The 14,415-nt window shown below is 29.5% G+C and overlaps 1 protein-coding gene across 4 annotated transcripts in view; it reads right to left on the bottom strand.

The window, feature by feature from the left end:
* Positions 1 to 6,162, bottom strand: part of LOC129963031 (fibulin-1-like) — an 87,896-nt gene extending 81,734 nt beyond the window's left edge. For 2 of the 4 annotated variants that reach the window (XM_056077041.1, XM_056077039.1), the window contains exon 1: positions 5,958 to 6,158. In XM_056077041.1, the coding sequence (XP_055933016.1) occupies positions 5,958 to 6,024 (67 nt within the window). In that variant the 5' untranslated portion in view covers positions 6,025 to 6,158. Of the gene's footprint in view, positions 1 to 5,957 lie in introns of all 4 variants that reach the window. The other 2 variants (XM_056077038.1, XM_056077040.1) reach the window with 2 other exon arrangements.
* Positions 6,163 to 14,415: the final 8,253 nt, after the last annotated feature.

A 14,415-nucleotide genomic window follows, 5' to 3' on the forward strand; every position in this document is an offset into this window, starting at 1 on the left:
ATTTTCCAAAGTTATCTAATTTTGAGCTTTCATTTGATTTATTACTGACACGTGCAGATCATATTTAATTCAGAATCAAATATTGTTTAAATTCTAGAACATTATTCTTAGAACTGTTTTTCTTTTCTTGTTTTCATTCATACAAATCTGTGTTTATTTTTATTATTTGCAAATAAATTGCTTTGCGGTTGACTGATTTACAAAACAAAAGCCGTGATAAATTTGGCAATAAAGTGTTTAGAATTTGTTGAACAAATTTTTACAATGTTTTTCAAAATTAAATTGAAAAATTTTTAGTTCTTTTACGCACTACATAATGAAAACCAATTTTCTAGAAAGTATCCTAAATTACGAGTTTTGTTTGTCGTAATACGTATTACTTAACCCATAGCACTTTACTATCACTATTACAGAGACATTGGGTTGAATGCAATTCTTAGGCTTAAAACACATATAGTAATCACGATGTAATCTGCTGTGGAAACAATAGGAGGGTGCTAGGTCTAAGCTTTAGACAATATTGTTGCCTAGATAAACCATGTGTTAACTAAAATAAAAAATAACGCTGGCTAATCTCAACTCGAGACTTTATTCAAAGAACTAAACCTTATATCTGTTTTTATCCACAAGACGAAAATGACTCGAATCTTCCAGATTTAGAAAGATACAGAAATTATAAGAACATTCTAGAGCAAACGAAAAATATCAGAAAAATAATAAAATACAACACAATTTTTTAGGCAACTTGCCTGCAGTCAGATACGAATTTGCGAACTGTCGCTTTTAATTCATAGCATTCTACCACTGAGCTATTCACTCCACGCCAAGCTAGAACAAGTTTCGTTACAATATTTTGTATCTGGAAGAAATGTTGTCAGATGGTTGATTACATTTGAGTAGTTGATTGAATTCTTTAAGATTCTTTGATTGAAAAAACACTTTTAATGAAACAGATTAGATAAAAGAAATAAATTGGTTTGTTTTTATAATCCATCCTTTTGTGACTTTACGTATCTAATCTAATCTAATGAATACAGTAATGAATTATAAAAATGCGTTAGAACATAATTACTTTAACATTTCAAAGAAAAAGTTTCATTGTTTCAGTTCATTTTATGTTAAGAAACAACTGAAATTTAAAATTTATATATCACCGAAAAAAGTTATTGTAATCCTTTAACATATTAGCAAAGCAAGGATTGGTAGCTGTCATAATTTAAAATAAAGCTCGCTTAAAAAAAAGACATGACTTATTTTGAAAGTTAAAAACATCCTTAAATTATAAATTTCTAAAGTAAAATTTAGTGTGCTTTTTTTGTTCTTGTTTTGTTTACCTTTTATCTCTCATTAATAAAGCTGTCGCATTCCAAATGTTAAATATATCAATACAACAGAACTCTATGCGGTGGCTATCTGCACTATTCCGAGTTATTGTAATCGAATCTCATGACTAGCATTTAAAATCATGTTAAATTACATGATTTAAACAATGAGTTGTAAGATTTATCTTTAGATTAACTTGTTGTTTTAAAGCTATTCAAATTATGAATCTCATGTAATTTTCCTTCTGAAATTTCTCTAATTAATAGCAGAAATAGGTTGTTCAAGGATAACAAGTTTAAACTTCGTTTTTATCATGTTGAAATAACCCGATTCTGAAGTTGATCCTCCAATCTGGAATTTACAAGTTATTGAAAACCAGATGAGTGTAAATTATACTTTCGTTTGAATTAAACCTAATTATCTTAAATCAAAACTTTACTAACTGTATTTGTAGCTGTTATTGGGAAACCGCAGTAATTTATGACATAATGCCACAGTTACTCTAAACTATGAAAACATTTTAGCCTGAAACAGATTTTAAATGTTACTTTATTTCTTTTTTTGCATTTCTCATTCCAATCCCACTTTTCTTATCATGCTTATCATTATTAATATAAAAGTTTGCTTCTAATAATTTCTAACGTCCTTCTAGAAAAGGAAAAATTATTATTTATATTCTTTTTTTCACCCCCGAATGAGTCAGTTCAGAAACATAACTCTACAAAGTTAGGAAATTTTATTTCATTGCTTTTTATGAGAATATATTCAAAGGATAAAGATGAATCATATGTAGCACTAAAATTACTTTTTCTTAAATTAAGATGTTTATTATATACATGATTGCTGCAGACAAAAAAAAATTATTTTCGAGATTTTGGCCTTTTTCCATGTATGAAAGAAAACACAGAATTAATATTCACATAGCTTAAAATCAAATGAATTCAAGATCTAGATCAGTGAAGTTTGGTATACGTCCATCACAACAAAAATAGCATATCGTTATTACCATATCTGCATCAAATGACCAAATCTGTTAACCGAAAATGGTATTTTTTTTCTAAGCACATTCTCAGTTTTCTTCTTTGTACTATGAAATGCAAAGGAAAAAGAGGAGGATAGGAGGTGTACCAATTCAAATATCGTTCCCGTCATCTCAACATGGTTCAAAATGATGAGGTCCGTTCCAAAAGAAGTCTAGTTTTGCTTCTAAAGAGGACGTTAATTAGCTGGGAAACATCAAAATACTGAAATCAAAACAACAACAATAAAAAAAAACTGCCGATAGGAAAGGCAATTCTGAATAAATTTGGATGAATTTTATAGCATTAGCAGAACATAGTTTGGTTCTGTACAACATCCTATAGACTTTCTTTGACTTCAAATCATATCTTAAAATAGAAGAATACTGTAAACTTGCGGAATTAACACTTTATTAGACATCTTCCTAATACGAAATTACCTTTCATTGTGGTTTACTCACATGATAATTATAGAGCAATTTTGACTGTACCTGAGCCGAAGTATATGCTATAAGAAGGATAAAAGTCTAGGCTGAATTCACAGACGGGTCTTGAGGATATAAAGAGAACAGGATAATATATTATTGGCATAAGTGAAAGAAGAGAAGTGAAATGTAAATAGGGACGTCATAAAATGAATATGCATATAATAAGACTGGTAAATTTTGATATAAAATGAAAGTGCGTATAAATGATTATGGTTAATTGTTTATTTCATGTCTTAAGAACTTTTTTTTGATAATAGCGAGCTGCTATGCACAATAAATTGTTTTATGAATATTTAAAAACTCTACTAGACTTTCTCTTCTTGAAACGTATATCTCGAAACCGACATATACTTAATTCCGCTCAACTCCCTTACTATCGAAGATTGAAAGATGATATGAACTTGAATTATCCCCCTCATCAAAATAGAAAACATCTACACTCAATCCCTTAGAAATCGAGGACTGAAAAGCTATTTTCAGCTCTTAAATTCAAAAATTTCTCAGCACCTATATAGACGTTCTTTTCATCTCTAGCCCACCATATCCTATTTCTTTGATATACTGACAGCCAGAGATCTATATAAAGTTGCATGCAATAAGACTGCATGTATTTAGGTGAATTATTTTGTGAAGTCCAGATTAAAATTTATTAAAAGAATACATTTTTTATAAATCTACACTGCCTGTCAACCATGGTTAATGCAGTCCGAACAATGATTATACTGTCAGTGAATAGTGACTGATCACTCAATAGTCACCAGACAGAACGGAAAGTATACAATCAGTCACCGGTGACTGGCGTGCACTCAACGTGTTAACCTATGCGCGCGTATACCTCTTTTCGAAACTCCAGTCCTAAAAAAAAGAGTGGTTGGAGAAAGATGCGTTTCTTTTCCTTATATCTTCGACAAAACGAATCTATCTAGATCTTCCGGCTTGTTAACAGGAATTTAAACATGATAATGTTTATAAGTCGATATACTAATCGTGAATTCCGTCATACGATATGAATAATATGGGATGCATGGTTTAAAAATCATGCAAAATTCTTTACAAGAAGCAGCTTTGGAGTTAGAGTTACAGATTTTTGCTCGTGATTATTTGTTGGGTAAAATTGCTCATCAAGAAGGACTTTTTTTCTTCAAAATTCTAATTAGATTTTTAATTAAAAATAAATCAAAATTTTATCGTTTATTGTCAACAACTTCGGAATATAAAAGCAAAAATATTTTTACATCACTAAAATTCAAAACAGATTAAAACAGATGCATCACTTTACATCTGTATAATATTTTTCTATACGTTTAATAATTTTAAAAATATTTTTATGCATATTTCAGAACAACACTTTTTAATGTTTTAATAAGTTTAATTAAACATTAAAAAGTGTTAATTTTGTTTAATTTTTTCATTAATTTAGTTTGTTTAGTATTCATTTTATTTAGTATTATGTACTTATATTCAAGCATGTTCCGATATTATTAAATATATTTTGTATGAATGTTATCACTGACACTTAATTATAAATAAATTTAAAAAATAAAATAAAAACTGAAGAATCAAACCTAAAATTTGTTATGTCACGATGTTTTAGACTAAAGATTTTAACATCGAAAAATTGGCGAATCAAACCTAAAACTTTGCCATGTTTTAATGTTGGAACATCGAAAAATTCGAAGAAGATTCTGAAGATTCGAATCACCTTTACTTTTCTTTTTATTTGTAACTTGTCGTTTAAAAGAGAAAAGAACAAGCTCATGAAGTTAGTTATAGAACTCAAATCACGTGTGCATTCACCTTAATTCATTTGCCTGTTGCTAAATTAACAATGTAAATATTTCATCGTTTTAATCTATCTATATTTAATCTAGCTTGAATACAGTTAACGATAAACCTCATTATGATGTAATGATACAAACTCTAGAAGGAATATGAACATAATGCATTATATAACATATGAATGAATTAATAATCGAAAGTTTAAAATGAATTTAATCTTCATTTATATGCAATAGTTTTTAAATAATACTATTTTTAGAATGCCCTTTTATTTTTGACTTATTAAGTAGCTTCATAAATTTTGTAAAATTTCATAAAATTAATTTATTTTAAGCTGTGACCAATTAGAATCCTTTTGTTTATACTAAAAATTTATATTTTTATAGTAGTAATAGTCACCATTTTATTAATTGATTGTATTCAGTTTATTTTTGCTTATCGGTTTACTATGATGTCCGTTTGTGAGATGAAAAATTAATGAAAAAAATTATTTTTTGAATCAAAGAGATTGAAAAATTTAAAGGAAATTTGAACCTCTAAGTCTCAAACATTGCATCATTATAAAATTTATTATTATTCATATATCAAAGCAAACGTTCATACACAAAATATATTTTATATCGTCGCAACGCAAATGAATACAAATCAAATAACTAAAGCAATGAATTATAGTACATTTACAAAGATTTTGAAAAACGTATTAAAGAAAAGAATTGCCCGATAGTATAATTGTTCTTTTAGTTAAAAGCAATTTGTATCCTATAAATTTACTGATATCAAAACAAAAATATACCACATTTTTATATTGCATGCATCGTTTTGAACTTTTAATGTTATATTCTATGTATTAAATGAATTCCTTTAACTTTATATTCAAATTTAATTTCATTAATTCATATTATATATTCATATTTAATTTATCATGCATTTTTATTAATTAATTATTAATCACTGCTTATTAACAATTTTTTTACTGGAAGAGAAAAGTCTGTAGTAGAGAAATTTTAAATTAACAACTACGATTTCTATTGATTAATTTTAACTGGAAATAAAATTCAATATATATTATTCCTTTGTATTTATTACACAAATTTATACCACTTTTGTTGAAACATAAAAATGAAAAATCGAACTACGTAGAACTTATATAGTAATATATATTTTAGAGCATAGCTTCAATATTCCTTCAGAATTTCATTTATTATGACAGTATCCCACAAATCTGAAGTAAGTCATATTACGTATACTAAACAAATTTTGACTTTTACGTTTCTTTTTCTATTAGCTATTGATTTCAAGAAAATATGATCCAAACAAAACTATCATACAAGATATATGAGGTACTTACCTCGTGTTGTCTTTAACAAAGCCAAGGTCAGAACTGCGAGGACTGTGAAAAACACTTTCAGTTCCATAATGTATAACCAAACTGGGACGAAGCTGGAAAAAAATAAAAACCCGTGTCCCACAAGACACGGTTCTCTGCAAAAGGCAATCAATAGGTGACGAATGTTCGAAGGTTTCGACTGACCTCTGAACTCCCACTTCAGAGATTATCGGCGCGCAAGAGATAAAACTTCCGATCCGACCACCCTGTCCTCATGCGAAATGTGTCAGAAGAAATCGAGATTTCTCGGAACAGTTATTAGAAGAAAATCGGGGCTCTTCTGATGGAAAACAGAAATTTTATTAAACACCGATATTAAAACTCGCGACATTGTCACCCTTTGGGCTTCGAGGTACAAACGTAGAGAAAAGGCCCCAGTTTCAAAAAAATATGAATGATAAATAAAAAAAACTCGTTAATTTTTAATTCATGAAAGGATTTAAAAAATAATATTTTTTTTAAAAAAGTACATTGTTATTAAAGATAAAAAAAAAGCCTTTTTATATGCATGCTTTTATTAATAAAACTAATGACTAGTTATTTATCAATCGGGGTAGTGGTCACCTCAGAGTTTTCTAGCATACTTTTGTATGACATTGGCGTACAATAAAAAACAAAGTATTAACTTTTAGCGTGAATTTAGCATTTTTATTGAATTTATCGTTGATTCTTGGCGAGTGCTTTAGCGATTAATCCCTAGCATGCGGTCAAAAGTATCCAAAAATCAAATTTGGGTTTCAGAGGCTTTATTTTCAACTGATTGAAGCAACAATTATTCATAAAACTGCACTTAACGTCACAAAATTACATATCAAATTAGAAACATTTAAGTCATTGCATTTCTGAGTTATCATGTTTGTATGTTTTTCAAAATACAAACAGACAGATAGTCAACCCCCTGTTGTATTTAGCTCAAAATTTGTTAGACTTCTATACTAAAGTTGGTAAATCTGTGTACCGAATCTTATCTATCTAGCTCTCTTCCTTTTGTAGTTATCGTGTTATCGTGTAGTTATCGTTTTGTAGTTATCGTGTTCCTTTGCACAGATTTTACTCAAAACTTGATAGAAATCGGCAAATTCGGTATAAAGGCCGTATATCAAATTTCATTCGTTTAACTCAAAATGTTTTTGAGTTATCTTTATCACAGACAGACAGACAAGCTAACATTTTCCAAAAATGTGTTTTTTGAACTCAGGGAGGTGTAAAACGTGAAGATTCGTCAATATCTCGAATTCGAAATTTTTGACGGTTACTATGCTTTCTCTATACTACATATACGAGAGAGTAAAAATGGTCTTATAAAGCAATAATGTAATAAAAAGGAGAGATTGATAGAAATGCTATAAGCGAACTGGAATTTTAATCGGATTTGTATCAGATTTCAATTTTAATGGATGTTTAGGAATTTTAATTTTCATCCTTGTGCCTTAATTTCATTATTATATTACTTTCAGCTTTCCATATTTTTAAAATTTTGTTTTGACGTCCATATTTCATTGCTTAACTAGTAATACTCCTTGTCTCAATTTTCCAAAAACAAGAATAATCTCAATTTTTCGCAACCCAAAACGAATATGACAAATTTTTTTCGAATATGAACATCATATATATATCTTAATATATATAAATTACATGTCACGTTGTTTGTCCGCAATGGACTCCTAAACTACTTAACGGATTTTAATCAAATTTGCACACCGTGTGCAGTTTGATCTAACTTAAAAGATAGGATAGCCCTTTTTTGAATTTTTAATTAGAATTTTAATTATTAATTAAAAACTAACTTTTCCGCCAAAAAAATCTTTTCATTTTTCCCATCGCCAAATGAGTACTCTTCAGTTTTTTTTCCCAACAATCATGAAGCTAGGCTTAAGATTTTTCGGCTGATTATTTGAAACGATTCTATTTAGTTTCTTAATGTTTGATGCATTTAAAATTAAACATTGTTAATGAATCGATATTTCAGATTCATTCTTAAGTACTTTTGAATTAAAATGAAACAGAATAATGGAAATTAAAAATTTCTAATCTGCATAGCATTACCCCAACTGGCGTAGAAAAACTCACGCATTTGCGTTACCGTAACTGGCGTTGAAATTTCATGCATGCGCATTGTGTTCTGATTGTTGACATGACAAACATTATCAATGGATGATTCAAATAATTTTTAGGTTAGTTGCATGTTTTTGTAATTAAATTGTATTTATGTTAGTTATATATTTTTTGTATGTGCTTAGAGTTTTAAGTACATCGTTTTTTAAGTAGTTTTTTTAAACCTGTTTTAGACCGATTATTTTAAACGATTCATTTTATTTTCTTAGTGTTTGATGCATTTAAAATTAAACATTGTTAATGAATCGCTCTGGTCATAATGAATCTGAGAATATTTTGTTGACAAATTCTTGAAATATTACATAAATTAGGAAAGATATTCTTTAGTGCCCATAAAGTTTAAACGCTCAGTGACTGTTTTCAGTAATCATGTTACAAAAAAATACTTTGTTTCAGTAAAAAATATTATTATATTAATTGCAGATTAATCCTTTCCACTTTAATTTATAGTATAAATTCCACGGGAACTAACAGAAAATTAGAGAGATACATATTACTTTATGACTGAAGGCGTTTATAATATTATGAGAGAATTATATGACTATCAAAATTTGAAGTTTTAAAATATTTTGCTGAAGAATCTATTAAAGTAGGAATTGCATAAAATATTTAATTATTAAAATTTTAACGAACATTAAGATTGGCGAACCGACTGGTCGCCAAAGGCGGCTAGTATATATATATATATGAACCAGCGGTAGTGATTTCTCTAAAACTTTTTTGCATACACTCTCATCAACTTGTCATGCTCGAGAACGCCTTGCATGATATTGGCGTACAATAAAAAATCAAATATTAGCTTTTGGCTTGAATTTCGTATTTTTATTGAATCGCATCATCCTTGGCGATGAATCTCCAGCTTGCGATTAGTAGTAACGGATTAGTAGTCGGTTGTACGCAAGAAGAAGTAGTATCGGAAAACCGAATTTGAGCTTTAGACACGTTTTTCGCCCTGATTTGGAAAAAAGATTCGATACAAAACTACACTTGTAGTCACAAAATCTCATACTTAATTTGATATATTTGAGTCACTGTGTTTTTGTACTGTCGCGTTTACATGATTCTAAAAGCACAGATAGACAGACAGACAACCTTTTGGATTTGGCAGAAACTTGACAAGTGTCTGCACTATGGATGTTAAATCTGTGTTCCGAATCTTATTTATCTAGTTCTTTTCCTTTTATGGTTATCGTGTAAACCTGTCAGGCAGGCCAATTTCAGCCGTCTAGCTCAAAGCGTTTTGAATTATTTTTATCACAGACGGACGGACATTTTCCAAAAATGGGTTTTTCGAACTCAAGGGAGATCTAAAATGTGGAGTCGAAATCTCGAGTTCGAAATTTGTGACGATTACTATACTTTACACTACATATACGAAAAAGTAAAAATGAGGATACGAAGCAACAACATAAAAAAGAGAGACACTGACAGAAATACCCTAAGCAAATAAAATTTTAATTAGATTTGTAATATATTTCAATTTTAATAGATATTTAGGAATTTTAATTTTCTTCCTTGTGATACTCTGTATAACTTAATTTCGCTACTATATTATTTTCAGACCTCCATACTTTTAAAATTTTGTTTTGACATCCATATTTCATTGCTTAGCAAGCAATACACCTTGTCTCAATTTTCCAAGACCAAGAATATACTGAATTTTTCGCAACCAATAACAAATATAAGATTTTTTTTCATGTACAAATATTATATTTCCTTTTACCATATATTAAAACGTAAAGCGGAACTATACATTCGTTATTGTTCACAAAAGTTCAAGATTTTTACTTTTACGTATACGAGGTTTAAAGAAAAAATAGTAATCGTCAAAAAATTCGAACTCGAGATTTTTACGAATCTCTATGTTTTAGAACTCCCCGAGTTCGAGAAACACATTTTTGGAAAACATCTGTCTATCTTCAGAGAAAGTCTGTTTATCTGACTATTCGAATATAAGTTAGCATGATAACTATAAAACGAAGATAGCTAGATAGATGAAATTCGGTGCACAGAGTTAACATCTTTAGTGTGGACGCCTGCCAAATTTTTAGCGAAATACAACAAGGGGTTGACTGCCTGCCTGTCTGTACTTTCGAAACATGTAAACGCAGTGACTTAAATGCATCAAATTTTGTTCATAATTTTGCGACTGTAAGTGTAGTTTTATGACAAATTTTTGTTTTAATCAGTTGGGAATAACACGCCTGAAATCCATATTTGATTTCTGGATATTTTTGACCGCATTCCAGGGGCTAATCGCCAAAACACTCGGCAAGGATCACACGACAAATTAATTAAAAATGTTAAATTCACGCCAAAGATTAATATTTAGTAACTATTGTACACCAATGCCATGCAAGGCGTTCACTTGAATTTTTTTATCTGTATCTTATCTGTATGCGAAAGAATTTTGGAGAGAGCACATCCACTGATTTTCACTCTGTCTTGTGAAACTAGAAGAAATGAGGTATGCGATATTGCTTGTTAAATAACGATTTATTAATATTTAAAGTTTGATATACTCATATCAATTATCAATACAATTCAGCAAGAGTCAGCGATTGATTTCCAACTTAGTAGACTAGGCAGCTACCTAGCGCCACAGGGGTGCTGCAGTAAGTTAATTAAAAGAATGTTAGTATTCATTGAAATGCCTTTTACCAATAAAAATGCATTTAAAAAAATAGGTTTTATAATTTAATAATAATGTTACGATAATATAATCAAGTGTAGATTATACGGTCCCTGTCTATCTCGTAATGTTCACTTTGCTGTTATAGAATTTATACACACCGAACATCTGTTTAAACGATATTGTGTACGAAAGTGGATGCAGTACAGATGTGGGTTGTAATAAATAAAAATAAATACATTTTTACAAAGTTATAATAATAAAAAAAAAATTAATAAATCATTTATATATTGGTTAAATTCAAAGTCTGTTGAAATTTGGTGCTAAGCTGATTATTTTATAGAAGGAGAGATCTCATAATGTGCTCTATTTAGGACCATAAAATATTTCAATCCACTAATGGTGATTAACCCAGATTCTTGGATATACGCTATAATCCTCGTGTAACTTCGAAATGTAACCTTGATATAACTAAACTGAACAAAATCCAGATATATGCTCACTTGATATAAGACACTGTTGATCATTTCTGTTATAAAGTAAATAAATTAAATAATTGCAGTTAGTTTTAAAGTTTAAAATAGGGATTTTTTTAAAAGAAATTTTACTTTAAGTATAGAGGCTATCGGATTTTAAAGGAATAGGTTTTAATTCTCTTTTTCTAGTGATTTTTTATTTTAAAAAAAAATCAAATTTAGATATCTTTACTAACTATTTGGATGCAATACTTGCGAATAGGTCAAAGTATTTTTGCAAAGAAGTGAATTGGTATTTATATGCAATTCTATACAAACCTTAAAAACTGTGTGGAATCACAAAATCATGCGCTTAATTCCAACGCACTATTTTTTTAATTACCATGTTAATATTCATATGGATAGACAGGCAAGCTTAACATAAATGAATTTCTTTCAAAATTAAATGGAAATCTATAACTTTGGTATTAAATTTAATCCCTCATTCATTTTCCTTTTTATTTTCTCATATACAAAGTAAAAGCACTGAAAAATCAAAAAATATAAATTCTAGATTTTGACAAATTTTCACATTTCAAACTTTCCTGAGTCCGAACAACACATTTTCAATTATGGTTGTCTGCGAGCATGATAATTCAAAAATACTTTGAGCTAGACGGATGAAATTTGTTATATGATCTTTACACCAAAGTTGCAGATTTCTTTCAAACTTTGAATAAATCCATTCAGAGGAAATCTAATCTGTTTAGCCGGCTGTACAAATGAACAAGGTAACTAAAGTTAAACAGTTGGATATATATAATTTGGAATATAGAATTTACATTTAAAATGTAACTCGGTAACAATATGGGAACCAAATCCGTTGAAGAGTTATACTTCTGTCGGTCGGAATTGACACATACATGTTAACGCCATAGCTAAATACACAGTGACTTAAATAAATAAAATTTGGTTTGTGATTTTGTAATTACAATTATAGTTCTGTGTCAAATTTTAAATTCAATCATTCGGAGAAAAAAGCATCCAACATATTATTGATTTTCGGGCATTTGTGTATTAACCGCATACCAGAAATGAATCACTAATGATCACAAACTAGATTATGCCTGATATCTATAGCTATTGTTCCCCAGTGCCATGCGATTAATACACAAGTACTGATTTTATTTACTATATTACAAAGTATGCAACTCTCATGCGCGAAACGTTGAAAGTAAAAATTTGAGCCTTTTTTGTGTTCACAGACTTGCCCAATATCCACGGTTTTATGCTGGAAGGGACAAGGGGATAACAAATCCATTAAAGAATCAGCAAAAAAGTCTTCTCTAGATCACGCCCATTCATTTTAATAAAATTCGTTTATTATTTATTATCATTCGTTGTATGAAGCATATGCCCGATTCCATCCACTATTTTTTAGTTATTATATCAATGTTCATATGGGTAGACAGGCAGACTTCCCTTAGGCGAATTCCGCCTAGAATTTAGATGGAAATCTATTATTTTGGTATGATAGGTGCTCGTTCCTTAACAAACAAATCGACAGACAGGCATAATTTCAAAAAATATTTCTTTGCAAACACAGACATATCAAAAATATGATGATTTATCAAAATCTAGAGGTCGAATTTATTGCTTATTAAAGTACTTTCACTTTGTATACTACAAAAAATAGGAAAAATTGCAATGACCTTGATGGATGAATAATGAATATTATAGTAAGTATAGACGAAATCTGATGATCGTAAACGTGTTTTTTTTTAATGGATTTCGTCACAATCTGTAAGAGGAAAGAACTCCAAAATACAAATCAGCTGTCTTCACTAAGTGATGAAATTAAACAAATCAGCGGGAGGTGTCTTCCCAGTACTTTCTTGTATACTTTTTAATATACGTATCATGCCAAAGAATGCCTTGCATGGCATTAGCGTACAATAGTCATGCAATACTAATTTTTGGCGTGAAATTAGCATTTTTACTGAATCTGTCGTGCCAGTTTTGACGAGTTATTTGGCGATTAATCCCTAGCATGCGGTTAAAAGTATCCGAAAATAGAATTTGTGTTATAGACGAGTTTCTCTAACCGACTGAAACAAAATTTAACAAAGCGCTACAATTGTAGGCACAAAATCACTCACCAAATTTTATATGTTCGCCATTCCATTTTTAATTCATCTCGTTTGCATACTTGTGAAAGTATAGACAGATAGACAATCAACCTATTGTTGTTTTTGACTCAAAATTTGACTGGTATTTTAGAGGTATGGGAATGCGCGCAGGATAGAACCTGGAACCTTTTGGTTAGCAGTCCAGTAACGATCCGATTTTACCAAAACAGCTGTCCGCGTAGAAGCGCTGTTACTGGCTTATATGCTATTCACCACAGTATCATCACTATAGACGTTAAATAAGTGTACTGAATCTTATTTATCTAGCTCTCTTCGTTTTGTAGTTATCGTGTTACTTATATTTGAACAGGCGGACAGACAAATTTCCTCTGAACAGATTTTACTCAAAATTTGACAGATGTCTGCAACTTTGGTGTAAAGACCGTAAACTAAATTTCAACTGTCTAGATCAAAGCATTTTTGAGTTATCTTTGTCACAGACAGACATTTTCCAAAAATATGTCGAAATCAGGGAGGTCTAAAACGTGGAGATTCGTCAAAATCTCGTGTTCGAGTTTTTTTACGGTTTTTATACTTTCTTTATACTATATATATGATAAAGTGAAAACGCTCGATATTATGAAAATGTATGTGATAAAAAAGTCAGTAGTGGTCTTTAACGTTTAGTTTTTTTTTGTTTTTGTTTTTTTATTTATTTGACAATATTTATAGGCGGGATAGGGATATGCTATCAGTAAAAGCTATTCAAAACGCCTTACAGGCAGATTTTTCGATCTTGGACTATCTATCTAATTTGGCCTATAATTACTTCTAGGGTAATAAATCCTTATTAAAGAGATTATTTAAAAATCTTAAATAGATTTTTAATTATAAATAATTAAAAAAATTGTCTTGCGTTCTTCCTCTAATACTTCGGAACATACTATTAAACTATACAAACTAAAATTCAAAAAAATGAGTTTTTAGTTATATTAATTTTATTCCTGTATTATTTTCTTATCTAATTTTAATAAACTTTCTTAATGTTTTTAAACATATTTCGCAACAACACTTTGAATTTATTTTAT

This window comes from Argiope bruennichi, chromosome 3 (genome assembly GCF_947563725.1).
Source record: "Argiope bruennichi chromosome 3, qqArgBrue1.1, whole genome shotgun sequence".
Lineage (NCBI taxonomy): Eukaryota > Metazoa > Arthropoda > Arachnida > Araneae > Araneidae > Argiope > Argiope bruennichi.